Raw genomic sequence first — 27,220 nt, 5'->3', positions numbered from 1 at the left:
CGCCTCAGGATCCCCCGAGAAGAGCTGGAAGAAGTGGCCGGGGAGAGGGAAGTCTGGGCTTCCCTGATTAGGCTGCTGCCCCCGCAACCCGACTCCAGATAAGTGGAAGAAAATGGATGGATGGATGAATCGTATGCTATGATCTTTAAAGGCTTTGACACACCAGTGCTTTGACACACCAGTGTCAAAGTCAGTCACTCTCACTGTCTGTGAGCATCCACCCCCCTAGCGGGCCCTTGTCAACCCCTGTTGGCTTCTTTTCTGTCGATTCAGTATATCAAGAGGGAGTGTAGGGCACCCAGTAGCTCACCTGGCCCCCCGAAATACCTTTAAAAAAATCAAGAGGTAGTGTGATCAAAATAAACTTATTATATGAGGTAAAAAAAATTGTCTTTAGCCATTGGGCCTGTTAGCAGTGTTGTTGTTCACAGGTGCATGGTAACATTTGCCATTTGTTCCATCTGCTAACTGGATACCTAGCATCAAGATGGTCTTCATGTTTCTCTTTTTGAATGAACAGACGGTGCTCACCTGCTGGTGTTACAGTGAGAGTTGAGAATGGATGTAATGGTTGGCTGTTGTGTTTGCTATGTGTCCATGTTCATGAGAAACAGGCCTCATGAGGTGAGGCAGCAGTCTGCTTTGCCGTCACTGTTTTTTTTATGTCAGTTTGGTACGTCTGGACTTTTAAAGCCATCAGATCTTAGATAAGCAGTACAAACACTAAATAAGGTGATATCTTTAGGAAGATCCGCATCCCATCCCACAGATCTTTGCAAAGCAGCTCTGAACATACATAACCAAAAAAAATTTCTCAGCTGAAAAACCATGTTGTTTCTGAAGCTTTCAACCACATATTGTGACCTTCCTCTTCTTTGCATACCAACAGCATTTTGCTGAATCAAAAGCCCAACAGTTCAACATACATCCTCATCAGGGCCCAAACAAGATGTGGTATATTGTTAACCCCTAGGCGCTGTCGGCAGACCCTTATTGAGACACTTAATGTTGTTGTTTCCTTTCATTTGTTACCTATCTGTATGAACTACATTAGTGTTGCAATGTAGGGAGGGTGGATGTGGCTCAGGAGGGAGAGCAGGTAATCCAGTCCACATGTTAAAGTACTCTTGGGCAAACCCAAATTGCTCCTGATAGCTGTTCCATTGGTGTGTGAGTGTGTGTGAATGTTTAACTGATGAGCAGGTGGCACCTTGTACAGTAGTCACTGTGTAAATGTGGCACAAAGTGCCTTGAGTGGTGCTGTACAAATGCAGGTCCATGCACCATTTACGGAGCACATTCATCAAACACTCAGTTTTACTAAGTGCTTACAATTTAACTATATTACTATCCTGTTTTGTTTGGACTTTGTTCTAATACATCCAAAACGGAGTAGTATGAAAGATTGATAGTGACGGATTAACTAAATCTTATAAAAGTGTATGCAGTTGCATCTCAAACTCACATGCTGTATAGCCAGCAGAGACAGAGGTTTAAGTTTGTGTGTATATCAGATTAATCAGAAAGCAAACAGTTGCTCTGATGGCAAAGTAAAGCACTCAACTAATGAACAGAAATGAAAATATTAATCCATCGAACTGTAGTCAGGGCATTGAAGCTGGAGAGAAATTATGTCTGCTCTCAATTTGAATCTGAAAAAGCTATTAATATTTATGACAACAGCTGCAGAGAGCTGTTTTTCTTTAATGATACACTGTGCATAAAACAACTTCATCTCTGTGGTTTGAAACACAAGGAAATGTACATGAAGAGAGCCTTTTAGTGGTGACAGAAAAGACTCAGACACAGTTTAGGTTACAAATCATGTTGGTTTCAGAAGTCCAAAAGAGAAAGACTCAGCAAAGCAGATAAAAAGATGGAGTCTACCTTCACTCTGTCCAGCAGGGTTAACCTCAGTGCCTCAGTCAACTCTCTTGACCTCAGCATCCTGTGCAGTACTTGACCTTTGCCCTTTCACAAAGAAGAGAGATCAATAGGCATTAGGCAATTTAGTAAAAGTCCCTACATCCATCTGCCCATTCATTCACTATCTGCATCCATCTGTCTGTCTATCCACTCATGATCCGTCCATCTGTCTGTGCCTCCATCCATCACTCCATCCATCCATTTATCCATCCATCATCCGTTTGCCCTCCATCCATCTGTCCATCCTTCCCTCTATCATTTGTCTGTCCATCCATCCGTCCGTCCGTCCGTCCGTCCGTCCGCCTTTCCCTCTATTATTTGTCTGTCTGTCCATCCATCATCTGTCCTTCCGTACGTCCTTCCCTCTATTATTTGTCTATTCATCCATCCATCCATCCATCCATCCATCCATCCATCCATCCATTTGTCCATCCATCCATCTGTCCATTCATCTGTCAATCCAGCTATCTATTTGTCCATCATCCATCCATCCGTCATCCATCATCCATCCATCTGATTGCTAACACTGAACAGTTCCCTACTGTGTATTTCCATGAGAATAAGAAGCTGTGTTTCCCTGGCAACTATTCTTCATAGGGCCCCCACCTTTTTCCTGTCTGCACTCTCTATTGATGAGATTCGATGATGCAAGGGCAGCAGCAGTAGTGTTAATAGTTACACCAGTCAGTAAGACAGTGCTGGAATTGTAAGATGCACAGTGAATGGGATAATCTCTACGAGCTTAATCCGTTATTAAAATGTACAAATGGGGAATGAAGAAATACCTTCTAGGTTCTCTGATAAGACAAGATATTGCTTTTGGAAGGGAAATCAGATAATTTTGGACTGAAGTTATAAATCTTTTGTTTCTGATTGTGATCCAGGAGTGCTTAACTGTAATACAGAAATGTTATAACTCAAATGGTATCACTCCATTGGGACCATCATGGGACACTTAAAGCAACTATAATAGTTTTTCATAATAATACTAATAGATAAAAGGACTACATCTTACATGACTGGGATAGCTCATAGTGACAAACTCTCATATTACATCACCTCACTAGTTCCTCTCTGAGCTGCTGAGCTATTTACCATGTTTTAGCTCACTGTTTTACTTTTCTGCTATTTTGGTTTGGTGTTTATTGTTTTGTTCATTTTCCATCCTTATTTGTTGGCTGTTCTCAGTGAAAAAGCTCTAAAGAACTCTGTAAGCCACCTGTAAAGCATCAGATGTAAGAGAGTAAGTGGCTTGACTGATGTTGGTGAAAAAAAATAACTCAATAGAAAGTATAGAATAAAATTGGTGTATAACATTTCTTAAAGTCTGACTTTGAAAAGCCTAATTTTGTGCACAGAGCGAGTGTGTGCAATAAACTGCAAAGACAGCCCAATCTCTTACAGTGTTGGTTAATATCAAGAGACACATGCTCCAAACACGAGGCTGGACCAGGTCTAGGGATGGATGGCCCCAGGCGATCTAACACTAGCCTAATTACATAATTATTGTGTTATTTTTTGCTTGTATGTTAATTTGCTCTCTATGGCCTTTGCTTTGTTCATGCTTTTCTTTGCCTTTAATGAGCCAATGCTGTTTAAAACCAAAAACCAGAGTTCTATTTTTCTACTTTTCTAACACTGTGCTGTACATGATGTTGAATTTTATGTTAATTTCTTTTTCTCACTGTTTACCTGCATGTCTTTCTGTCAGGTGGAGGGTGCTGATGCTGTAACCACTGTGTGGAGCTGACAAGCCCTGGTTAATGCAGTGAAGTGTTCCAGAGGGATAAACACAAGCGAAGGTAGGAATGAAAAATGAGGAATGGAAATGATTTTTTATTTCAAAGAAAGAACAACATCTGAAAAATAAGGACACGGCAGTGAAACACTATATGGCTGCGTTTGAGAGAGAAGGGACGGATGGACAATTTAGGAACAAGGACAGAGTGATAGACAGAGAAGAGAGATGAGAGCTGGGAGAGCGCAGTCTTGCATCCGTTGTATACAGTGCAGCTACTGCATGGGTTTGATTCACAGGCCGCTGAATAGCCAGTGAGCCAGTGTGCGACAGAAAGAGCGATCATTGTGTTTCAGAGGCAGAGAGAAAGAGACACAGATGGAGAAGGGAGTTCAGATGGTATTACTGGTGAGTTAACAGACATTAGACTTGGCAGGGCTGAGCGGTGCAGTTACTGTGCTCAGTAAATCCACACTGGTGAAGCTCCTGGGCTCTAACAGGAGGGATCATTCAGTAAGAGCTGAAAGGAAGCCGGGAGGCCTCGCTCTGCTTGCTTGGCTCCCGGTCTGGACCAGGTTTGCTTTTCAGCCGCCATGTGGGAGCCCAGCCGTGTCTTTATTAAGACTCGAGGAGCCTCTAGGTTTGGTTTCTCTTGCCGGACTACAGATGAGAGCTGTGTGCTGTGCAGTTGCATAAGACAGGCACTTTGCTCCACTTTCATACTGGCTGACTGTAAACATTGTGTGTGTTTGCGTGTAAGAGAAACTGCAACCAGTGGCCACCAAACACACTTCCTAATTCACAGAATGCCATGTCTTAATGTCCAAACACCAAGCCTGTGATTCATCCAATGGCTTTTATGTAATGTACATTATGGATGCCAGTGTAAGAGTGAACGTGTGTTTGCACTGCCCGATCGCCATTTTCATTCTGCCACTTAGATTTGTTTGCACCTAAGGGCCACCAGTGAGACCGAGTGGCACAATGATAGAAATGTTCTGCGACAGACGAGGCCAGAGGAGCTGGGAGAGTGCTGCTGAGTGCTGAAATAGAGAAGTGAGGCACAGAGGAGAGCTGGAGGGGATATTTTTGAGGAACCCATTCTGACGTCAGAAATAAAAAGAGAGAAGGAGTTTTCTGTGTTTGCGCATGAGCTGAAAAGTTTCGGAGACATCAGACTGACAGAGAAAACAGACAGAAATGCACATTTAAGCTGCAAGCAGCAATAAGCAGGCCCTCACTCTTTTGTGGACATCGGGGTACTATTGGTACGCTGCTTGATACAGATTTTTTTTTCTGTTAACTATGCAAAAAGGAATTACATGGCATTTACTGCAGGAAGTGGTGGGAGTTATGTATTACAAATTTTGTACAACCTCTTGTATCCACTATGTGGTGCTAGAGAACACACAGTTTTGTTATGATGCTATATATGAATTTGAGACCACACCCTGTAAATTAAATGAAAATCAAGTGATATTGTCACACAGGCCTTGCTTGCCCCTATAACTCTAACAAAATGTTGGCATCAGGCCGGGGCACTTATCAGTCGTTACATTTGATGCAAATTGGATCATTTACAGTGGAGTTATAAAACACTTCTTGTTTTTTGGAGAAACATGGAAGTTTGATGCCTTACCATGGTCAAACGGTTCAACAGAAACTCAAGCTTTTAATAACTTTTCATGTAAAAGGTCTTTAGATGGTACAGGCAAAATTTGAAGTCAATCTCATCAAATGTGTAGGAGGAGTTTGTTAAAGTATGACCCCCTTAAATGGCCAAAGATGCAAAAAAAAAAAAAAAGAAAAAAAAAAAAAGGAAATTCCAATGGCTTTTTTCTCTGGTTTAGAATACATCTTCAAGAGACTTTTTTATACGTCCTGACATGATGCACATACCCACAAAAATTCTTTCATAAACTGTTAGGAGGTGCTACAGAGCCAATTTCCCACACCCAAGCATGAGACCCATATTAGATATTAATTTTTGCAACTTCTGATGTGTGTGTTAAGTTTTATGAGTTTTCGAGCATCCCTAGCCCCTTAAAAAATGCACTTCAGTTCTAAAAATAATAGTGTAATAATATTTCCTTCAGTTTCAATATGGCCCTTGTTCTATTCCATGCTTGGGCCCTAATAACACTGAACATACAGTGTCTTATGATCTTTATACTGACAACCTCACCCAGCAGTATCCTCCTCTACCAACAGCATGAAAACAGCATAAAACAAAGACCAGCATCAAGCGCACAAAGCGCATAGAGCAAACCACAGGGCTTTAAATAGATGGCTGAAAAAGAGAAGTGTGAAGTGGACAGAGATACTCAGAGGCAGAGGGAGAAAGAGTGAGAGCAGAAGTTGACATCAGTCTCTATGAAAAGCAGAGTGGCAACCACTGGCACCGTGAGACTGCAGTTATCACCGTGAGCCGAGCTAACCTGGGATTTACTCGCAGCAACCGTTTCACAGAGCGGGGTGGATATTGATACGAGGAAGTCTAAAAAACAGAGGTTGACAAATAAAGGAAGAAGCAAATCACTCGTAGGAAAAGAGGGTAAGAAGAGAGAGGTGTTGTTAGTGTCTTGATTTCCTGTTTTATTTTACGGCTTGGTGAATTCTGGTTTTAACCATACGTGTTCTGCAATGAACACAAAGACGGCTAGCTGTTTATGTCACTGATGCATCAGATCGCTGTTGTAAGCCGCTGACCCAGTGCATGAGCAGAGCTGGGTGCTTTTTTCTCCACATCTTCTGCTGAGACGAGCAGACAATATTACCAGGCCAACAGTATCCTGGCAACCATCAGCAGAGCGCTGTGCTCAGGATGGACCACATGCTGCTCCAGACTCACTTTGTGTGTGTTAATGTGTGTCTTTGTGTGTGTTTGTTTGGTGTGCGGCTACCTAAAACATACACACTCACATATTCACATGTCAGAAAGCTTTCATTGCTTTCTATGAGGTTTGAATCTCAGCTTGATTTTGCCTTTGCAATCACCTTGCCAGGCTGAAGATGGGAATCAGTTATTCATATATTCATAGCGTTAGTTCAGCGTGTATCTTGGAGCAGGTGGTCCAACAGTCAGGAGAAGACTAGGTGCATTTTGCACGCCTGGACGTCACAGCAGTGACTCAGCATATCGCTCTCTTTCTCTGCCTCCCAACAGATTTTGTAGATAGAATGAACACACAATACAGTAGACGCAGTCCTCATCAGGATGTCAACGAGCTGCCTCAGCGACTGGAAGCTGTAACTCATCTCCTCTCTGTGTGGACCTCAGTGCTGCATTGCAACACCCGTTCTTGCTGAGTAACAGTGAAAAGATTTGGCTTTTTTTTTGCAGGATGGTGGCATCTTGTAAACATGCTAATGCTGGCCATAAATCACTCTTGCAGGGGGAAAGTGATAGGCCTCCGCTGTGTGCTAACATAGCACATAAACACAGAGGGTACAGCAGAGGAAGTGAAACTTGGCAGCTGCTTCGCTTCTGCTACCGAAGGCCCTTTATGATGGAGACAGGGGCAACGATTACGCAGGGAGGCTCTCATTCTCACACAGACGAGAGTCATTTTGAATATTGGATTCCACTTGGTTTTTGTTCGTGTTTTCTAAATGTGACACACGTGGCCTCTCAATCCTTGCCCTTCATCTATTTTCCTTAAATTTCCTCCTTAAGTAGCTTCAAGTTTCTTGAAATCATATTATTCCACACAGTCTGACAGCATCACATACATTATATATTCTGTATCAACTTGACCCAGCTCTTTAATGAGGCTGTATGATGTTTACACTGAGAGAAATATTTAACGACTGCACCCTTTCATCAAACAGAAATATTCTAGATGTTTTTTTTCCGTAATTCCAACATTCAGCCGAACATGTTCAGTGTCTGTGGAAACTCCAAGATTTCCACTAACTGAAAATAAAATTCAACCCAGCTGGCCACCAACATCTTCAGAGTTGGTATTTGGGTGAATTTAGGTGATGTCATGTGACCAAAGTTTAGTGTCAGCACAACGTCTAATTATGTCAACTGATGCACAATACAAAAAGCAGATGTTGATATTGTGATATCTACAACCCCCACAGGGTTGTAGGCTACACAGGAGTCTTAAAATGCCGTCTTGTTGTGTTGTTGGATGCCAGAGTAAAAGGAGTAACGGCTCAAAACTGAAATTTTAACATATACCAGCCATAGCTGCCCGTCCGCAAAAATAAGGACAACTATGGTTAAATGCAACGAGACAAAAGGACTGTACAGAGGCCATCATTAAAACAGACAGATATACATGTATCACACATGTATGACAGCTTCCTCCATTTTGTTTTGCTAATGAGGCTAACATTAGCTATTGTATTGAAAAGTTAGCACTACGTATTCCTCTTAATATCTACCCAATTTCTAATTAGGTGGACATTATAACATTTATGCATACTGTTATTCATCCCTACAACAGTTAATACTTCTTACTTTACCTAATGTGAAGTACGTGAGCTGTGAGTTTACACTAACCCTTTTATAAAGAGATGGTGCTACAGAGGCCAGGTCCCTTCTTTATGCCTTCCTTGCATATTTATACAGAACCTAAAGACAGCGGCATAATGCTGCTCCTGTGTGTGATTTTGGACAGCACAACAGAATTGAGTACTTATGATTTTTAACACGACAGTGTTGGCCTGCCAGCTGTCCTTTTTAAACAGACACAATTTTCGCAAATCAGTAACATTTTAGCTTATCGTTACTGCTGTCGAGTCCCATGGATCCTATTACGTAACATGACATCTCGAGTCGAGTCACGTCATTTACTTACAATCACTAGTCAACATACATCAATTGTACATCCAATTAAACCTAAATGCAGTACTGTCGACTGTCTTTGGGTTAAAGAAAACTCCTTAAACTCCAACAGCAGCAGCTGTTGGAGTTTAAGGAGCAATGGGAAGAACATCCAAACTTTGTAGCATGTCCTGTCAGTTCTAAATATTCATCCAATGTTGAAATCAGAGTTAAAATTGTCAGGATAAGAGTGAGTCAGCTAAATAAACGAGGCTGCATAAAGGTTCACTGTGATGTATTCAAGGTTGACTCAGTAAAATTACTTTTAGGAAAAGTAAATTAAAAGTCACCATGAACTGTTCAAATGTAACATCAAGAAAAAGAAAATTTAGTTTTTGTCAAGAAATTTGAATAATACAGCTGTCTGGGTGAGAAATTTGTTTTGCCAACAAAAGAAAAGAAACAGTGATGTATTGTCACCTCGTCTTTCCATCAAATAATAGAAAAGTATCAAAAGTGGTGTCTATAAAGACACCACTTGTAAAGACTCTTTAAGGAGTCTTGATAATGGTATCAGTAAAAAAAAAAAATTAACAATCCCCATCCATAGTTTTGGCACTGTTACTTCCTCCAGTGGTGGCTATAAGGTGAGACAACTCTTTTCCCTCTCTCCTCAATCGTACCTTTTATACAGAATGTAGAGGTGGCCTGGAGGCGCAATATTCTTGCCATGAGCCTGTTTAAAAGGGGCTACTGTCTGTCTCTGCTGCTGTCCTGGTCCTCAGTAGAACACCTGACATATGTTGTCTTATGTGGAGCTGTATGTGAACATAGTTATTTATTCCTGTATATCTTGTCCGTCTGACCTCCAGTATAATCTGATAAAGCTTGCATCATTGGCTTCATAACTCTGGCATGTAGCTGCTGGGTATGATGTATAAAGAGCTTGTCATAAAGAATCTATAGACTGCTGTCTGTACTTGGAGAGCATTAGGCGAGAGTAGGCTTTGATTAGGTTACTATAGTTATGTAACTGGATTAAAACCTCTGCTCAGCTCTAGTGACTGCCGATGAGTGATCTAAATGATTCAGTACTGGATTTCGGCCTTGTCTAATGGAACACAGTGCACGCTGTGTATGGGATGCAAACTGTGATCAGTGTCATTTATGACTGGAATGTCTGACTTCACTCTGGACATACTGCTTAGACAGAAGGATGGAGGAGGAGAGGAAGAGGCGATAATTAGAAAAGTGCAGATGGGTCAAAAAAATAAAACTGTCCCTACCTGCTGTGTCCTCCGTGAGCATGTTGTGTATTTTCATGCGGGTTGCCAGGTTGTGCGTACTGTATGCATTTTGTTGTTTCCTCCCGTCCAGGTCGCCAGCCATGGGGAACCTCATTAAGGTCCTTGGCAAGGATTTAGAGAACTGTCCACATTTTTTCCTGGACTTTGAAAGTAAGTGAGTGCCGGGGTGTGTGCACGTGTCTGTGTGCTTGAAATGTGAGTGCACATGTGTGCAGCGGAGGTGTTCTGTGGGAGGTCCCTGGGTGGGGTCACGGGAGGTATATTTGGATGTGAGCTGCTGCGTTGTTGATGGTGTGATGGAGTGTTGTTGTGGGTGTGGTTTGTCATTATCAGACACTCTTTAGTCCCACTCTCAGGGCTGTGTGAGGCTAAAACATTAAATATTGCATACTAAATAACAGTATACTCAGTGATCCATTTTATAATAATTTTCTCCACTTTTATGCCACAGAAATTAATCTCTTTTCACTTTTCCTACTCCTACTGCAGGGAAGTTTAATCACATGTACTTCTTTCTATGTCATTTATTTGGGTTCAGTTTTTTTTTGTTTTGTTCAGTGCCTATTGAAACAAACATAATGCCATGATAATTTTTTGCCAGAAAATGAAAATAATTCCAGTAATTTTTTTGACATGTATTATTTTCTTGTATATTTTTTTGATTAATTCATTTATTTATTTATTTAATTTTTTTTTGTCAATTATTATTATTGTCTTTGCTTGATTCTTGGGATGGTTTACTCAGTTCCTTTTAAAACATATATAATTCCATATAATTCAGGATTTTTCCCAGACAATGAGAAATAATTCTAGTTGTTGTTTTTTGTTTTGTTTTTTTTTTGGGGGGGTTGTTACATGATTCTTATTTGATTTGTTGTTTGTTTTTTTAATTTTTTTTTTTTTTTTTGCTTGGTTCTTGGCATAGTTTATACTGTTGTGTGCCATATGCCAAATGCCATATATTTTAATATTCATGCCAGAAAATGACAAATGAATTTTAGTAGTTATTTGTTCATACATAGAATTTCCTTTTCCTTCTTCTTTTTTCTTTTACATTTCCCTGAATTAATATTCTTTTTGCTTGATTCTTGAGATAGCGTCCCCAGTTGCTATTGAAACAGACATAATCTCATAAATGTTATGATTTTTGCCAAAAAAGAGATATACATTTTAGTAGCTATTTTTTAACATAATATTTTTTTTTAAATTGTTTTAATTTTTTCCCACTTTTTATTTTGCCTAATTCTTGGGATAGTTTACCCAGTTCCTAATAAAGCAAGTATAATCCCATAAATGTTATAGTCTATACAATAAAAGAGGAATACATCCCTATTTCATGTATATATTTTTGACATAGAGTTCTGCTAATTCACACATTCTCTGTACAATCTGACCTTTAAACTTGACAGTTGTCATCATCTCCAAATCAGTGACTTCCCTTTCTAAAGCAACCTGTAAGTAACACCATATGAGTGGGATTAAAGAAGCTCTGTGTCCATGTTGCCATGCTTCACCCAGGACATACTTCCACCACGCCATTCCAACAGCCCTCTCTCATCTGGTCCCCCACCCCGACACCTTCACCTCTCACACACCACACACACACACATACACACACGTACATGCGCACAACCCCGACACCCATCCCCTCATCACCCACAGACTTCTCCCCTCTCTCTGTTCCAGGGGGCTCATGGGAAACCTCCTGAAAGTGCTGGCTTGCGCCGAACTTGAGCATGGCCCAATAGTTTTCCTTGACTTTGAACGTGAGACCATCCGCTTCTTATTTTTTTGAGTTATCCCTTTCTCTTTGTTGCCTTTTGCTTTCTTTTCTTTGTTCCATCGATCTTAGCTGACCATTATGTCATCTTTACGTCCTTATTTACTCCTTTCTCCTCCTCCTCGCCCTCCTCTTTATCTTTTGATTTCTGCTCCAGGAACTGGCATTTGAAAGGCATTTGGCTTCTTTCTAAAGGGTCTTATTCACACGCGCCACATCTTATTAGACGCAGACAGATGCACAATGGCATGGTGACGCTGTAGCAAAATGACAACAATGATGCTTTGATCCAGGCTCCTAAACTACAAAAACTGAGGAGAAATAAACAGTGGATGCCAGTCCTGTGTGGGCTTCTGTTGCTCAGGGATGATGATGGCCAACAAAAAGTCTATCGTCATCTCTCCACCTCCTCATCTCCTCATCCCCTATTGTGTGATCTATTGTATGTCTGACCTATCTGTGTCTGTGTGTGTGTGTGTGTGTGTTGCACTAAATAATGTGTTTGTAACGAGGGGGACTGATAGAGAAACTGAAAGAAGGAGAGAAAGATCGTACAAGAGGTTGGTAAATCAAAACACCTCTATCCAACCTTTTTCTCATTTTCCTAGTCAGTCAGTATGTTTCCATGCACAGTTTAGTGAAGCTACAATTATAGCTCAATTAGACCATTTCACTGGATGACTGTTCTTGGCCCAGTATACAAGCATCGGGGGAGAATCCATTTATTGATGTCTGACTCCGCCAAGGTAGGTGGAGTCAGACATCAATAGTTGAATTATTTGTACTAAGTCAGTATGTTTACATGATGTAAGAGAAAGTAAAATTATTGTGTTAGTCTGTCTAAAACTCGACCTATATACATGTAAACATGTTAATCCAGCCTAAATTGCAGTCGGATTTCTCAAAATCAGACTAACACACCCAGATAATGCAGTCTGGGGTCGATTTACTTTTCAACGAATATGCCTCAACTGAACTGGAACTGGCCTAGGCGTCCTGTGCATGCTCCATAGTCCCCACGCTGGTTAAACTGCAAAAATTCTTAGAAGAAAGCTGGGAAAAACTAAACAAGAAGAAAAAGTGAAGAAAAAAAAACAAGAGGAAGGTACCAAGTAAAGTGCGTATGTACGAAATTAAAAGCGCTAAATTATTGTGTTAGTCCAACTAAAACTGGACTTATAAAATACATTTAAACGTGACAGAAATCATAATGCATCAGATTTCTTGAAGTCAGACTAAAACACCTAGATAATCAGGCTGGGGGTCAATTTACTCCTTCATGCGTATGCCTCAACCTGAACTGGCCGTGGTGTTCTGCACATGCTCCATAGTCTTAATGCCGGGCTTTAACCCAGAAGTCGAACAGCATAAATTAATAGAAGAAAGTCAGGAAAAACAGAAGAAGAAGAAGGGAAGAAAACAAAACAAGGCCAAGGTACCAAGTAAAGTGTGGAGTATGTGTGAAATGTACATAATTGAATAATTGTCTATGTTGTTACCGCTCGACATGCAACCTGTTTGCTGCTTTCTAACTTGTTTGCTATGTGATGTAGTAGGTCAACCGGAAGAAGGTCCAATAGCAACTAGCTGAAAGGGGGCTTATCTCCACCTACAGCGGAGGAGTCGAACATACTTCAGTCAATACATGGATTCTCCCCCACTGCTTGTACACTGGAACAAGGACTGTGGTCCAGTTAAATGACCTAATGGAGATATAACTGTAGCTCCCCTTAACTGTGCATGGAAACAGACTGACTGTATTCTAAACTTTGCAGTGTGAATATGTCCATCTCAACAAGTCATTTTATCATAGTGCTCAGTGTTAAAATCTTCTACAGTTGTCACAACAGAAGAAACATTTGAAGATTTTAAGACTATGAGCTTAAATGAACTGTTAAGATGGAGCCGTTTTGCTATCCCAACATATTCTGCTCCTCCTCAACCGCTTTCCCCCTTAAACAGCTGGCTTCCTCGTCCTCCTCCTCCTCCTCCTCCTCTTCTTCTCCTCTTCTGACTGTATATTGGAGTGGGAGAGCTCATTGCTAGCAAGAGACGTCAGCTGTCAAACAGGCTGAATTTCCCCCTCATTTATTATGCCTGTGATTCACTTTACTTCAAAAGCAAGTGGAATGAGTCAGACTCAGGCATGGCAGCTTTAGACACTTCCCCCCTCCCCGGCCCCCCATGCCATCTGTGAGCTCTCCTCATCGTCCCAGGGACAGTCACCTCTGTCACACAGCTCAAAGTTTGGTTTCATAAAACCTTGAGAAGCATCAGGAGCAGAAGAAACACAAATGTAAATGATTTCCATCTTGCATATGAAAACATTAATGCTTAAAATTACCTTTTAATTTTATCTTATAAAGTTTTGCCTTGAAGCTAGACTGTTCGGTTAGCTTAGCTTAGCTTAGCATAAAGACTATAAACAAGGGTACAGCTAACCTGGCCACGTCCAAAAGTGACAAAATACACTTCTCAGCATCTCTGCAGCTCCCGTATGTCATTTGTGAAACCCATGCAAAACCCAAAGTGTTTAAAGAAGGAGTCACTTCACCCAGCAGTGGCGTAGCGGTTAGTGTCACTCTATCTGTGGTGTCACTCTAATATCCGACATTTTTGCGGGTCCGTGAATGCAGCGCAGCAGGCGGAATTCTTTTTATCTCCTTCAGAGATGAGAATTGATCCGTTGACACATTCACAGCTGAACAGATCGATAGATGAGAGAAGGGTTTTGCGGATTTTTGTAAGTGAAAGAGTTTTAGGCCCAGCAGAGTGAACGGTTCAGTTTCACATTCTGCTGTGCGTCTCTGTGGCTACTGCGCTACAAATAACTCAACAGTGTTTTAATATGGCTCTTAATTAACAATCCAGTTCCATTGAGACTATTGCAGGACAAATTAGACTTTGGTGGCCCACCATAGTCTTTGTAATTAATGGGAAACACTGGTGGGGCTGGAGGGCGGACAGTCTGTGTACGCTGTAAATTTACATCTTTGATTGGAAAAAACAGTGGAATTCGGATTTTATAGTATATGTATGGGAAACACTGAGGTATCCTCCTGCATTTGCAGTTGATGTCCCAGAATGCCGCAACCAATGCCAGTATGTCAACAAAAGAGCATTGTTAGGATTAGGCAACAAAAGCACATGGCAACCAACTTCGGTATGTCAACAAAAGCACGTGGTTAAGATTAGAGTGACTAAAGGGCTCCCAGGTGAAAGTCCAGGGTGTGTTGGACCCATCCACCACCCTGCCTGCTCTATATGGATCTTTTCAGCTCAGATCTTATCCTATGTTGTTACCAGCTGCATTTCAACCTGATGTTGTACAGCGGCATATCATACAGCCATAACTGGTTCTGTCCAAATGCGTCACAAACTGACACCACCCGGCAGCTTATTACATCTCTGTGAAAGGTTTCCTTAGCTGTCTGTACCTTACACCAAAATAACTGACAGTGGCAGTATTTGATGACTTTGGAATGAGAAGTAGAGAAGTACTGAGTAAAACTTCCTCATTCAATGGGTAGTATGATTTCTTATGAATTAGCACTCCACAAATGACATTCAGACCTTAATGTAAAGGAATTCCTTTAAATTTACAGAGATTAGGTTTAGTAAAAGAAACATTGTGAAAACCTATCTAGAAGTGACTCAAAGGTCACTCAAAGCTCACATGGTTCCAAACGTATCTCCTGGGGAATGTCTTGTATTTAGTGATCCGTCCACCACCCAACCTGCCTCTTTACTAGACCACTTGGGATCGAATCCTTCTTTACTCCTGTCAGTGCATTAGTCACGTGATCACAGCCTTTCAAAGTGCATGGGTTTTGTACAAATTACTGGCCCATGATTACATGGGATATGTACAAAATTTTGGTGGAAAACTTTTTGCAGGAAAACATATGAACAGTGCATGAGAACAGCAAAACTGTGACTGAGCATACAACTCCATAAATGAGACGTGGGTTATTCTGCATGAGTTGTTTTAGAGTTTGTAAACAGACATTATCATATAATTTTGCTTTTGTTAAATATGACCCCTAATTAATCACTAATGCCATTTTCCATTGATATAAAAATAAGTTTTTTCATTAACTCATTAATTAAAATATGGCATGACTAACTGATATGCAAATAATCATTTATTTTTCTAAGCCCTATTAAAACCTTTCAGGTTCCATAGGTGAAGAAAAAACCCCTTGGACAAAGCCAGGCTAGCTGTTTCCTCCTGCTTCCACTCTTCCACTCTTTAAACTAAGCTAAGCTAAGTTAAGCATTTCCAAGCTCCTATTTTGTGTACAGATGTAAGAGTGGAATCCTATTTAAGGCTGCAAGAAAGCAAACTTGCATGGAGATGATCATATAGGGAATTAGCATTTTTTAAACACTTATGTCTTAATTTTGCAGGTTTACTTTAATGCTATGAGTTTATACTGTGCTTATTTAATAATATTGTAAGGTTTAAGTTTTAATGTTAATTTACTGTCATTAAGTACATGTGTACACATAAAAAGAATGAAGCTAGTCACTCAGGTCCAGCAGTGTACAAAACAGTAACAAAATACTAAATAACTTACAAAATAAATACATAAAACAAGAAATAACTAGATACCTTAGATGTCTGTCTATTAAACAAATTTGTTTGCCAGAGAAATGCAGGAGCACATTGGTGTGAAATAATCACTAAAACAGCAACACTTGCTGTTTTTGTTATGGCAGCCAGTGTGCACGTAGGACAGCAAATATCCCATGATTGCTGTTTCTCTGCAGGGAGGCAATGCCTCAGGGTGCAAAAAATAATCAGTGGTGTTACTGCATGTAGAGAGCTGCCTGGGTACACTCTCACATTATACCTGAGTCACACAGCGAGACGGACAGCTGGCAGAAAAGAAAAACCAAACATAAGCACGACTCAAGAGGACGCGTCCTAAATTGTGTCCCTCAAACACTTAATCCCTGCTGTATACATGCAGCACGCCACATGGGCAAACACAGCAGAAGTGTGACTGGGAGGTGCCCTGCGGCAAAAACACTGAGTTTACAGTACGCACGCTGCTCACCGAGTGAAACTGAGACAGAGAGCGTGAGCATGCCCAGAGGTTTTTCTCCCTGCTGCTTGTTTGTTTTAACATTTCTCACAATTAAACCTCAAGGGCAAAAAATCTCTATTGATAGAGGAAAAGACAGATAATATAGTAATCTGATGGAACAATAACACCTACCAGTATAAATCTGCACTGAGTGAACAGTTGAGATGTTTACAGTTCAGCAGTCAGACACAGCGTCCAAGTGGTACAATCTAGGCACCGTTACTGCGCCTGAAAACCATCCAAATGTTAAACTATCAACTGTTACATCCTCACCCAAATACAGATAGCTACCTGAGGTCAAACTGACTTGTCATCTTCTGCTCCTTATTGGCTGACCACTCACTGTAATAACCTCACTGTGTGACAGAGCATGGCTCGCAGGTCTCTTGTTATAATTCAGTGGCGGATAAATTGGATCTTTCATTTCCAGGCCACGCTGTGAAATCTGATATGTTGATCTTACTTTTAAAAAAATCTTGGAACCTGATTGCTATAAAATATCTGTACAAGTGGAAATCACTGCATTTAATTGTGCCTGTGGATGTTGCAGCCTTACAAGGTCCAAATCTGCACTGGAAAGTCTGACAAGTGAATTTTATTTTGAAAAAAAAAACCCTTTTCTCTCTCTGTCTTTTACTTTATATATCATTGTACATTTAATTAAAATTCAGTAATATTTACTTAATTTTTTGATAAAGTTTTGACATCCTTTAACCAAGTTTACTGAACTATATATCTGTATTCTGCTGGTTGCAAACTAGTCAGTCAGTAAACATTAACAAACAAAACTGAACTCTCAAAACTTCATCACTGGCTAAATTCTCTTTGTCATTATCAAATTAAGTCAGACTAACTTGGCATTACTGAAGTTGCTAGAACTTAGAGAGAACAAGGTAATTTAATTTGCCATTTTTTAAGTTCCAGCAACTTAAAAAAAAAGTTACATTTTTTTTTTTAAGTAAGATTTACCCATCTGATTTTACAGTGCAGATTTGGACCTTGTTTGGCTGCAGTGTACACAGGCACGATGAAATGCACTGATTTCCACAAGTGGAGACATTTTGCATAATTTTATGCAGTCATGTGGAGAGTAATTAGTTATCTCAGGTTTTTATCTGGCCTTTTAGGTTATCATCTTTTCAGCTCTTCCTTTATCACTAATCTCCTTCTCTCCTCAAATCCTCTCTTCTTATATACTTCCCCCTCTTTCCCTAATCTTTCCTTTCCTCTTTTCTGCCACCTCCCCTCAACACTTTAAACCATACCTACATTCCACTCCTTTCACTTCCCACTTCCTCTCTTCCTCTTTCCCTCCTTCCTTCTCTGTTTTCCTCCTCTCCTCACCTCCCAGATGCCCAGCCCACGGAGGCAGAGACAGCTGTGTGGAATCAGGTCAGCGCCGTGCTGGAGGAGGCTCATGGGATCCTCGCCGAGCTGCAGTCCTATAATGGCGCGGGCCAGGAGATACGAGAAGTGAGCATCAAGCAGTCGATAAGTGCAGAACATCAATAAACTGTCGAGCAGTGGTGCAGTGTGTGATTCACATGGCCTGCCACGGTGCAACTCTGTGTAGTGCACAATGCACTCTGCACTGAACATAGGCAGAGACACTAATGTGTGGAAGTATTTTTTCAAACAAACATTTCATGCAATATGTTGTTGTTTTTTTGCGCAATGCTCTGGTAAAGACATAAACATTACCTGTGGGAAAGCAGCTGTCTCGAGCACCAGATTCACACATTACCAGTTCTCTCTGCAGTATGAAGCACTGCTCAGCTGCTGCCATCGCTTTACTGACTTTTTACAACATGGGACTTCTGAGGAACATTGTTCCTACTTTGTTGTATATCCCTGTTGGGTAATTAATGTCTAATAATATTTTACACTAACCAATTAACACATTAGAAATTATGTGTCATGTAAATGAAATTAAATTAGGTTTTGCAGGGAAATGACATTTGACACAGAATCTTTGATACCTCATTTTTTGCCCGACTGAAATCACTAAGGAAGTGCTATCAAAGTTGAAAGTGAAAGTGATTTTCCAAAGTAAAGTATTGCTTTATGGAAGATAGGATAAAAGAGATGGAAAGAGGTTTTTTTAATCATTTTTGGAGAGTAAAATCTGTGCTATGCCTGTGTTCCTCGCCTGCAGGCCATCCAGAACCCAGGTGACCTCGCTCTGCAGGAAAAGGCCTGGAATGCAGTCTGCCCCCTGGTGGCCAAACTGAAACGCTTCTATGAGTTTTCCCTCCGACTGGGTGAGCATGACTACATCATGCAGTTTACAGTGTGACTTCAGGTGATATAACACACTCTCTGGCAGCCATATTGAAGGGCCAATAAGCACTGGAATTACAGATGCAAGCAGCTGTATCTTGAATGGAAATTTAGAGAGCGTATTTGCTGCCAGACAGTCAGAATTACAGAAGCAAGGCCTTGACTCTGGCTATCAAAGAGTATGTTTCTTCACCTTAGTGCATGAAAGTGTTATATAGGTTAGAGTAAGAGGGCGGAAGGAAGATTACAAGAGCTGTGACAGCAGTAGCAGATGAGGGGAAGGCTGCACAGACAGAGGAGCATCACGTATGCTCAGCTCTCTTTGCTGAAGTTATTATGAGCTTTTCTTGCATTCTGGCAAAGCTGTGAAGTCTTTCTTTGGTCTGTGTGTCACATTTTGTGATAGGTATGTGTGTAAGGTGGCCGTATTGGAGCGTTATTTAGCATCTGTAGTGCATAAAAGTGTACAGGATTGCTGATTGTTTTGTCTTTTTGACAGCGATTCGACAGCTCCGGGATGCATGGACACATGTGACGAACAGTCACTGTAAGAGGGCTAGTTCAGATTATTTTAAGTGGGGTCCACCGCTGCTTGTATACTGGGACAAGGACAGTGGTCCAATTAAATGACTTATAACTGTACCTCCACTTAACTGTGCATGGAACCTAAGGGTTGACTGATATTGGTTTTTCAGGACCGATACCAGTACCAATTATTAGAAGTTAATGAGACTGATAACATGCATTTATAGTAAAAATATGAACATTTTTCTGTCAGAATTTGAGATGTGGAATTTAACAAACTCCAACACAAAACTTTGTTTAAATGCCTTTTGCAAATGTTTTCAACATCATATACAGCAAGTTCTGAAAAACTTTTTTTTATGAAGTCAAGTGAAAATTTAATTCAAAATAAATAAATCAAAATAGCTCCTTGAGGTTCCTCCCATGCTGATCTGTTCTTTGCACTTTTTAATAAATTTTATCAGCTATCATTAGAATAGAACACCGATACAGATTATCAGCAAAATGCCAAATATTAGCCCTGATAACCTGTCAACTCGTAATGGAAAAAAACTGAGTGTTGGACTCCAGCCTGCTTCTCCAAACTGGGGGTGTGCCGGCTGTAACCTACTGTATATAATACATTGCTATGGATAAGCACCTCATACAACCCAACAAATCCAAACTATCCCTTTGATAGCTACATTGTAATGCTGGCAAGCAAAGGAAAGATATTTCAACACAATGAACACATTGTGTATGTTTCATTAAACCTAAAATAAGCAAAAATAGGCAGATTCATTTTAAGGTGATGAACAGGGAGAGTCCCATCATTACTGGCAAAGAGGAGAAGCTCATTTTGTTATGTCAGAGCTACTTCACAGCTCCACTCTAACACCGGGATTTTACATGCAATCTCAGTCCTGCAGCATTCCTTAACACACACAAAACCACCAACACACGCACACGTACACACACGCACACACACACACACACACACACACAGACATACACTATGATGTCCTCTCTGCCATCTCTGCAGCATCCTGACCCAGTAGCCAGGCAGCCGTTGCTACGGAAACAGTGGTACATGGTCGTCCAGCACAAAGAGAAACAGAAAAAGAGGAGAGCGAGGAGTAAAAGCGAAGGAACAGAGTTCGTCTGCCGCCTCTGCTCTGCCTTCCAATAATACTTCGATCTCATGGACATTGTGTTCTCATCTTAGAGGGCTAACTAATTATTCATGATAATGTATCAGCACTAATGTATCTATGAGCTTTAGTACAATAGACAGCTTGAAACTTCCCACGCTGCTCATCGACAGAAAGGGATCAAGTCTTAATGACTGGTGCAGACTAGAACAGGGATACTTAACTGGCTTTGCTTGAGGGCCACTTTTGCAAACTGACAGGAGGCCAAGGGCCTGTTGCAGCAGCCTCAAATATGTTTCAAGGATTTCAGGACATTTCTTGGATTTTTGGACATTCTTAAGATTTTAAGATGTTTCTATGATTTTAGGGCATTTCTGGGCTTTTAGGATTGTCCTAGGACAATTTGTAAGATTTTATGATGTTTCCAAGATTTTTAGACGTTTCTATGACATTTTCAGGATTTCAGGACATTTCTAGGATTTTTAGGACATTAGGGTCTTGGCTAGGACCTCTGTTGGGGGTGCTGGGGATCCTCCACAGGCAAACGGTTCGGGTGCCTATCGGACACCAGATTTTGCCTGCGGGTGATAAGTTGAGTATCACTGGACTAGAAGATCCCTCTTGTTTATCACCAACCTTTTTTGAGTTATTGATTTGACCAAATAGGAAACAGGAGGTTAAGAGGTCCCATGTACAGTTAACAAACAGCTGCTGTGTGTCAGTACATACCCTGAGGATAGGAACCGTGTGCTCTGTGCTAACAGCAGGAGGGAGAGTGGGGTTTCTGCCCAGGCCCTTTAGATGAAACACTTCATTGCTGTATTTATAGAAGGTCCTTATGCATTTTTAATGCAGAGAAGGGATGGGGCCTCAGGGGACTTTGCTTCTGAGGCATCACTACTCCACAGAGCCTTTGAGGTCCAGCTCTGGTGTCTGATTTGTTAGAGAACAGACTTAGGTTTATCAGCATATGTGACACAGGGGATATGTGTGGCCACTGATACAGCGTGCATAAGGACGCAATCCGATCCTTGTGGAATAACACATACAGAATATGTAGTTTGTCTAGCAGAGTGAAATATATTGTTCATGTAAAAAAAAATTAAAGGTACTGCTGAACAAAGTTGAGGCCAGCTCAGCTTTTATTTATCTGCAGCGACAACTGCTGGGTGTCAGTTTGTAGCTTCATGTCACCAGCTTCCATTGAAAATGACCTACAGTCTGTTGCTGTGTCGCTTGTAGTGTGAACACAGTTTAACACCAATTCTCTTGATGAAAAGTAGTCCCGCTCCCAGTTGGACATTTCAGCTGGAATGCTCCCTGAAGTCAAATTTCCCACTCAGAAAGTTGGAGGAGCCTTATCAACCCCGGACCTCAATATCCAAGATGGCTGCTCCACACAGCAACAGCAGTCAAAGCTGAAGTAATATGTTGTTTATGAAGACTTTTGTCTTGTTTGCGTCTCATTAAAACAGTTGCACACACAATCTAGTCCAGCCCCTTTCTGTAGACATGTTGCTATGCTGTCTGAATGTGCAAAATACAGTATAATGCATTGTTATCAACTGATCCTTCTAATAATGGCTAACATGGCTAAAATGGTATTGCTAATAACTTATAGGTTTTCTGACTTGTTGTACTGGAATACAGTAAACTTGGGTGTGACCTAGCATCTGACCAAAGTGTTAGTTGAGATGCTTTGTGGTTAATGTAGGCAGCAGGATTTGACTTGGAAGAAGAATGCATTGATTAAAAGTATGAACTCTGTGGTTCTATTGCATCAATTTTGGTCCTTTATTTAAAACTATCAATGATAGAGAGTGCAGCAGAATCTGCAGAGTACTCTTTAAGAACGTCATTGTTCTCCCAGTTTGCCGACATCTACAGCCACTGTTCATCTTCTTTGTATTAGCCGCTATGCTAACAGCTGTTTTTTGAATCTCCCGTGGTGGGTCGCATTGCAAAAACACATTATCAAAACGTCACACCCATGCTGCTTATGGTCACATCTTTCCGGCTTTACGTCTTACACAGAGCTCATTACAGCGCTGTTGCTCCCTCCGTTCAAGGCTCAGAAGTGAGACCACTCTGTCTCCACTTTCTGCAGTTGGAGGTTAAATACAGAATAGTGTGATGGCATAACAGCGTGTAATACACCCTGAACAGGTAGTGTATATGTGGCTATGGTCACAACAAAGAACTGTAAAGTGGACAGCAATGGCTGCTGCTCTTAGGAGTGGTAGGAAGTTGAATATTTTTTCAGTGGAAAATGAAACAGTTGCATTTGTCTCATTTGTATTGGATTTTTTTTTTTTGTAATAACTCATGATGCGAGAGGCAGCTGACCGTGCAGGTATTTTCATCTAATTTGGCCCCATTCAGAAAAGTTTGGACACCCCTGCTTCAAGGGATCATCAACATCATTGTATCATCTATACCAAATCCAATGGTAATCCATGAAGTTGTAGCTGTTGGTATTTCTGGACCATATTGGTGGACTGACTGACCATCCACAGACCAACAGGGCCATCCTTAAATCCACACGCTTTTAGCTGCTAGCCTGGCTAACAATGACAAGAACATAAAGAACTCCACATTTAGAGTTTAATAGACGTGTTGATCCAAGGCTTGAGGATGTTAAATTTCTGGCCACAACCACATCCCTGTGTGACACAGTACTGGGGTCATTTCTAAAAGCCCAACAGGTAGCCAGTGATAGCCAGCGAGGAGGGGACAGAGCTTGGGTGAAGTGATTTTATCAGCTAGTAGCTGTTTAAATCCTGCTGCTGCTGCATTTTGTTTTTAAATCTGATGATATGACAGAGACTTGAGATCCAGGCCAGATTACAGAGAATTACAGCACTCTGAACATGACACAGAGAGAACAGTGCATGAGCATTATGACATGCAGATTCCAGCTCGTTCAGTCATTTTTCTGACATATCTACATATGTTTGCAGAGAACGCCTTACGCAGCCTGCTGGAGGCACTGACGAGCCCGCCGTACGCTCCCATGCAGCACCTGGAGAGAGAGCAAGCCCTGGCCAAACAGTTTGCTGAGATCCTTCACTTCACACTCAGCTTCGATGAACTGAAGGTGAGGAGAATAATTTCTGGTCTGGTTACAGCCCTCACAGATTGACCTTTACTCTACTGAAGAATAAATATTCTCTCCCTGTGCAGATGACAAATCCAGCCATTCAAAATGATTTCAGCTACTACCGGAGGACTATAAGCAGGAACAGGCTGAACAACCAGCAGGTTAGCCTGTTTATGATGCATAGCTTCACTTGATTTAATTCTTCATCTCAATGTTCCTTTCCTCCTGACACTCAAATTCTATCTGCCATTTGAGTTATACAAACTACAGTTTTACTGACTGGATGACACGATTAGTGGACTGAATGTGATTGATAATCATACTGAAGATATCTGTTTTGTATTGGCACACAGCTGGAAGCAGAGAACGAGGTCAATAATGAAATGGCTAATCGGATGTCCCTGTTCTACGCTGAAGCAACACCAATGCTCAAGACTCTGAGTAATGCCACCACCAAGTTTGTTTCAGAGGTACATTTCCAACTCTTTCCAAGTCAGATCTCTACACACGGATGGAGAACTGAATGGCCCAGGGGCCCAAAGAGTCAGCCCCCACCACCACCATACTAAGAAATCACAAAAGACACCGAAAGACCACAAAGAGATACTAAAAGACCACAAAGACACATAAAAAAAAAACATGAGACACACTAAGAGACCAGAAATCACCCCAAAACACCACACAAAGACACAGAAAGACCCAAAGAGACACTATAGGACCACAAAGACACACAAAAAACCCACAAAGAGATGCTAAGGACTACAAAGAAACAAAAACAAAGACACAAAAAATGGAAATACAGAAAATGACAAAAAGAGATTCAAAACCATAAAAGATGCACAATTACAAACAGATGCAAACCACCACAAAATGTGTCTTGTGTAGGAGAGGTGGTGGGGCCCGTTGCATACCTGTGCCCAGGGGCCCACTGTCTCATACTCCATCCATGTCTGTAGGTCAGTCTGCTGTATTGAGACATGATTAACACAAAGAGTGGACACTTTCAGAAGCGAGCTGCAGAGCTGAGGGAAAGCTTCCCCTCTCCTTCCTTTTGCTGTCAGAACAGTATTTTTCATTAGCTCTACACCCCAGTGCGTCACGACAGAACAGACGTTTGACACTACTGCAACATTTAGAGGACATGTTGGTCACGATTTCCTTTTAGCAAATTTACCCTGCCTTCCTTTTACTGTTCCTAAACTACAGATGGACCTTGTCTCCACCTTGTGGTAGAACATTTTGCCCAATCGGCACATTAACTCCGGAGGAAAGTGTCAGTGAGGGAAGGGAGGAGTGTTCTCAGCATTTATCTCATTTCCAAACAGTTGAATGAAAAGTAACAAGCTTTGTTCTGCTCTGATTTCTCTTTGTCCTGTCCTTCAGAATAAGACCTTGCCCATAGAGGACACCACAGACTGTCTGAGCACCATGGCCTGTGTGTGCCGTGTCATGCTGGAGACTCCGTGAGTACTTTGCATACTTCTCTCTATCATCCCTTCCACAAATCAGCTCCGTCTCAGCTCGTCCTCCTCTCCAAAGGTCAGGAGCTCAGATTCTAATTAACAAGCCCTTTAAAGTGAACACAAAGACACCCTCTCAAGTTCGAGCCACTAATTCAATAGAAACTCATTCACAGAGCGGATCACTTATGCAGTCCTTCAGGCTACATTTAAAATGTATCATCTTTTATGTCTTTTTTGTGAGAATTTGTCAAGACAATCCCACAAAGCTTCAAATAACTGCCACAATTCTCTGATCCTGACTCCATGTCCCATCCTGCTCTCTGCTCGTATTTAACAATCTTATTAATGCTTTCTTTTTTTTTTTCTTTTTTAAACTTCTATCCTCCGTGACTGTCTCTGTCCCAGGGAGTACCGCTGTCGGTTCACCAACACAGACACCATGCTGTTCTGCATGAGGGTGATGGTGGGCGTCATCATTCTCTATGACCACGTTCACCCCGTCGGGGCTTTTGCCAAGACCTCCAAAATTGATGTGAGTACACAGAAGTAATCAGTGTTTAAAACAGACGCATTACTCTGAGAGTTCTGCCTCCTGAGGACTTCCATCTCTGTTAAACTCTCCCTTTAAATGTTCTATTTGATGACAGTAGACACAACCTTTAGAGCCCTGATTGGCTCTTGGTCAGGTATGCTTCTGTGCCAGGATCCCAGAAATAAATAGACTGCATAGTCTTCAGTCTGATGGCACAAGGGATCAGAAATTTAATTTAATTCAAATTTTTGTTCACATTAAAGACTTAAAGTGAACACAACAAGGAGAGGATGTCAGAAAAAAATGTGTATATCTACATAATAGTAGTACATCAAGAGTAAAGTGCGTAGAATTCACTGCTGCACTTCATCTTTCTTGGCTTTGAGAAAAAAATTCACCACAGCATCATTGTCCTTTCCTACCTTTATTTTTGATCCCTGGCTCAATTGAGAAAAATGTGAGTATATTGGGTTACGTGTTACACAGTATTTTCTTTTTTGATGGTGGCACTATGGCCATTTAGCTAACCTATAACCTTCTTTGCCTTTTCCCCGCTGCAGTAATTTAAACCTGCGATCCCCTATTCTAGCAGTAAGAGTAAAATCAACACTGTCGACACATTCAGACGTCCATACATCATAACTCGCTGCAGTTGATTAAGTAAAGCAAAACGATCTGCAGAGGGTGTTTTATTATGGCTGCATCAGGTATGACTTTTCCTAATATTTGCTGGAACTTTTAAAAGGATTCTATGTATTATGTGATTTTTTTTTTATTATTTCAACAATCATACAATCTTTAATGGTTTCTTTCTTGAGAAATTCCTATTGGGTAACCATCTTTCCTAATGTAGAATGAGGCTGTTTAGCGGAGAGTGAAGGCTCTGTGAATTTATCATGTGCTCAGATCTTCACAGTGCCCTGTGATATTTTAAAAAAAGTATATCTTGAAAAGTAATTTAATCTTTGGAAATAACAAATTAATTTAGTCATTGTAGCAGAAATTAATCAAATGCTGCAATAGGCCTACTGTTTATTTATGTTCATTTAAGTTTTCTAAAACCCCTTAAATTCAGGAAGGCCTCATCACCCCCTGGAAAGCATTGAAGACCCTAAAGGGTCTCGACACCCAGGTTGGGAACCAGCGGCAGATGAAACACACAAGGGCTTTTAAATTAGATGGACTTGTAATTTCAGTCAGTCATACCCAGTCACTGACTTTCCATAGCTTTAAAATAAATGTAAGGCTTGTGTCATACAGACACAGCTGTTCGTCAAACTGATCACGTGATCCTCACTTTCTTGTGTCCAAAATTGCCATTTTGAACGTAGCTGGCTAATTAGCTATCTAGCTTGCTACTTCTACCATTTTATACTCGTTACAGAGAAAGAGGAATACAGTAATGGAGGACTATAAGCTTCCAAGATGCCTCTTGTGCCTATTTAATACAAAAGAACAATGGCCAATGTGGAATCACCAACACTCACTCATCACTTACTCTGACCAATGGTGTAACTTTGTCACTCACTCACTCACTGAGTGGACAGACACACAGAATTTCACATTCAT

The 27,220-nt window shown here is 41.0% G+C and overlaps 1 protein-coding gene across 3 annotated transcripts in view; it reads left to right on the top strand.

Moving 5' to 3' along the window:
• Positions 1 to 27,220, top strand: part of fam49al (family with sequence similarity 49 member A, like) — a 53,833-nt gene that overhangs the window by 18,399 nt on the left and 8,214 nt on the right. Inside the window, exons 2-10 of one of the 3 annotated variants that reach the window (XM_042506448.2) lie at positions 3,638 to 3,728; positions 9,819 to 9,898; positions 17,973 to 18,094; positions 18,777 to 18,882; positions 23,517 to 23,653; positions 23,740 to 23,817; positions 24,010 to 24,126; positions 25,040 to 25,119; positions 25,525 to 25,651. In XM_042506448.2, coding sequence (XP_042362382.1) covers positions 9,829 to 9,898; positions 17,973 to 18,094; positions 18,777 to 18,882; positions 23,517 to 23,653; positions 23,740 to 23,817; positions 24,010 to 24,126; positions 25,040 to 25,119; positions 25,525 to 25,651 — 837 coding nt within the window. In that variant the 5' untranslated portion in view covers positions 3,638 to 3,728; positions 9,819 to 9,828. Of the gene's footprint in view, positions 1 to 3,637; positions 3,729 to 5,987; positions 6,219 to 9,818; positions 9,899 to 11,434; positions 11,515 to 17,972; positions 18,095 to 18,776; positions 18,883 to 23,516; positions 23,654 to 23,739; positions 23,818 to 24,009; positions 24,127 to 25,039; positions 25,120 to 25,524; positions 25,652 to 27,220 lie in introns of those variants that run through there. The other 2 variants (XM_042506447.2, XM_088090146.1) reach the window with 2 other exon arrangements.

Source organism: Plectropomus leopardus, chromosome 17, assembly GCF_026936395.1.
Source record: "Plectropomus leopardus strain MGB_pleo_1.0 chromosome 17, ASM2693639v1, whole genome shotgun sequence".
NCBI lineage: Eukaryota > Metazoa > Chordata > Actinopteri > Perciformes > Serranidae > Plectropomus > Plectropomus leopardus.
This window is presented reverse-complemented; position numbering and strand designations above follow the sequence as displayed.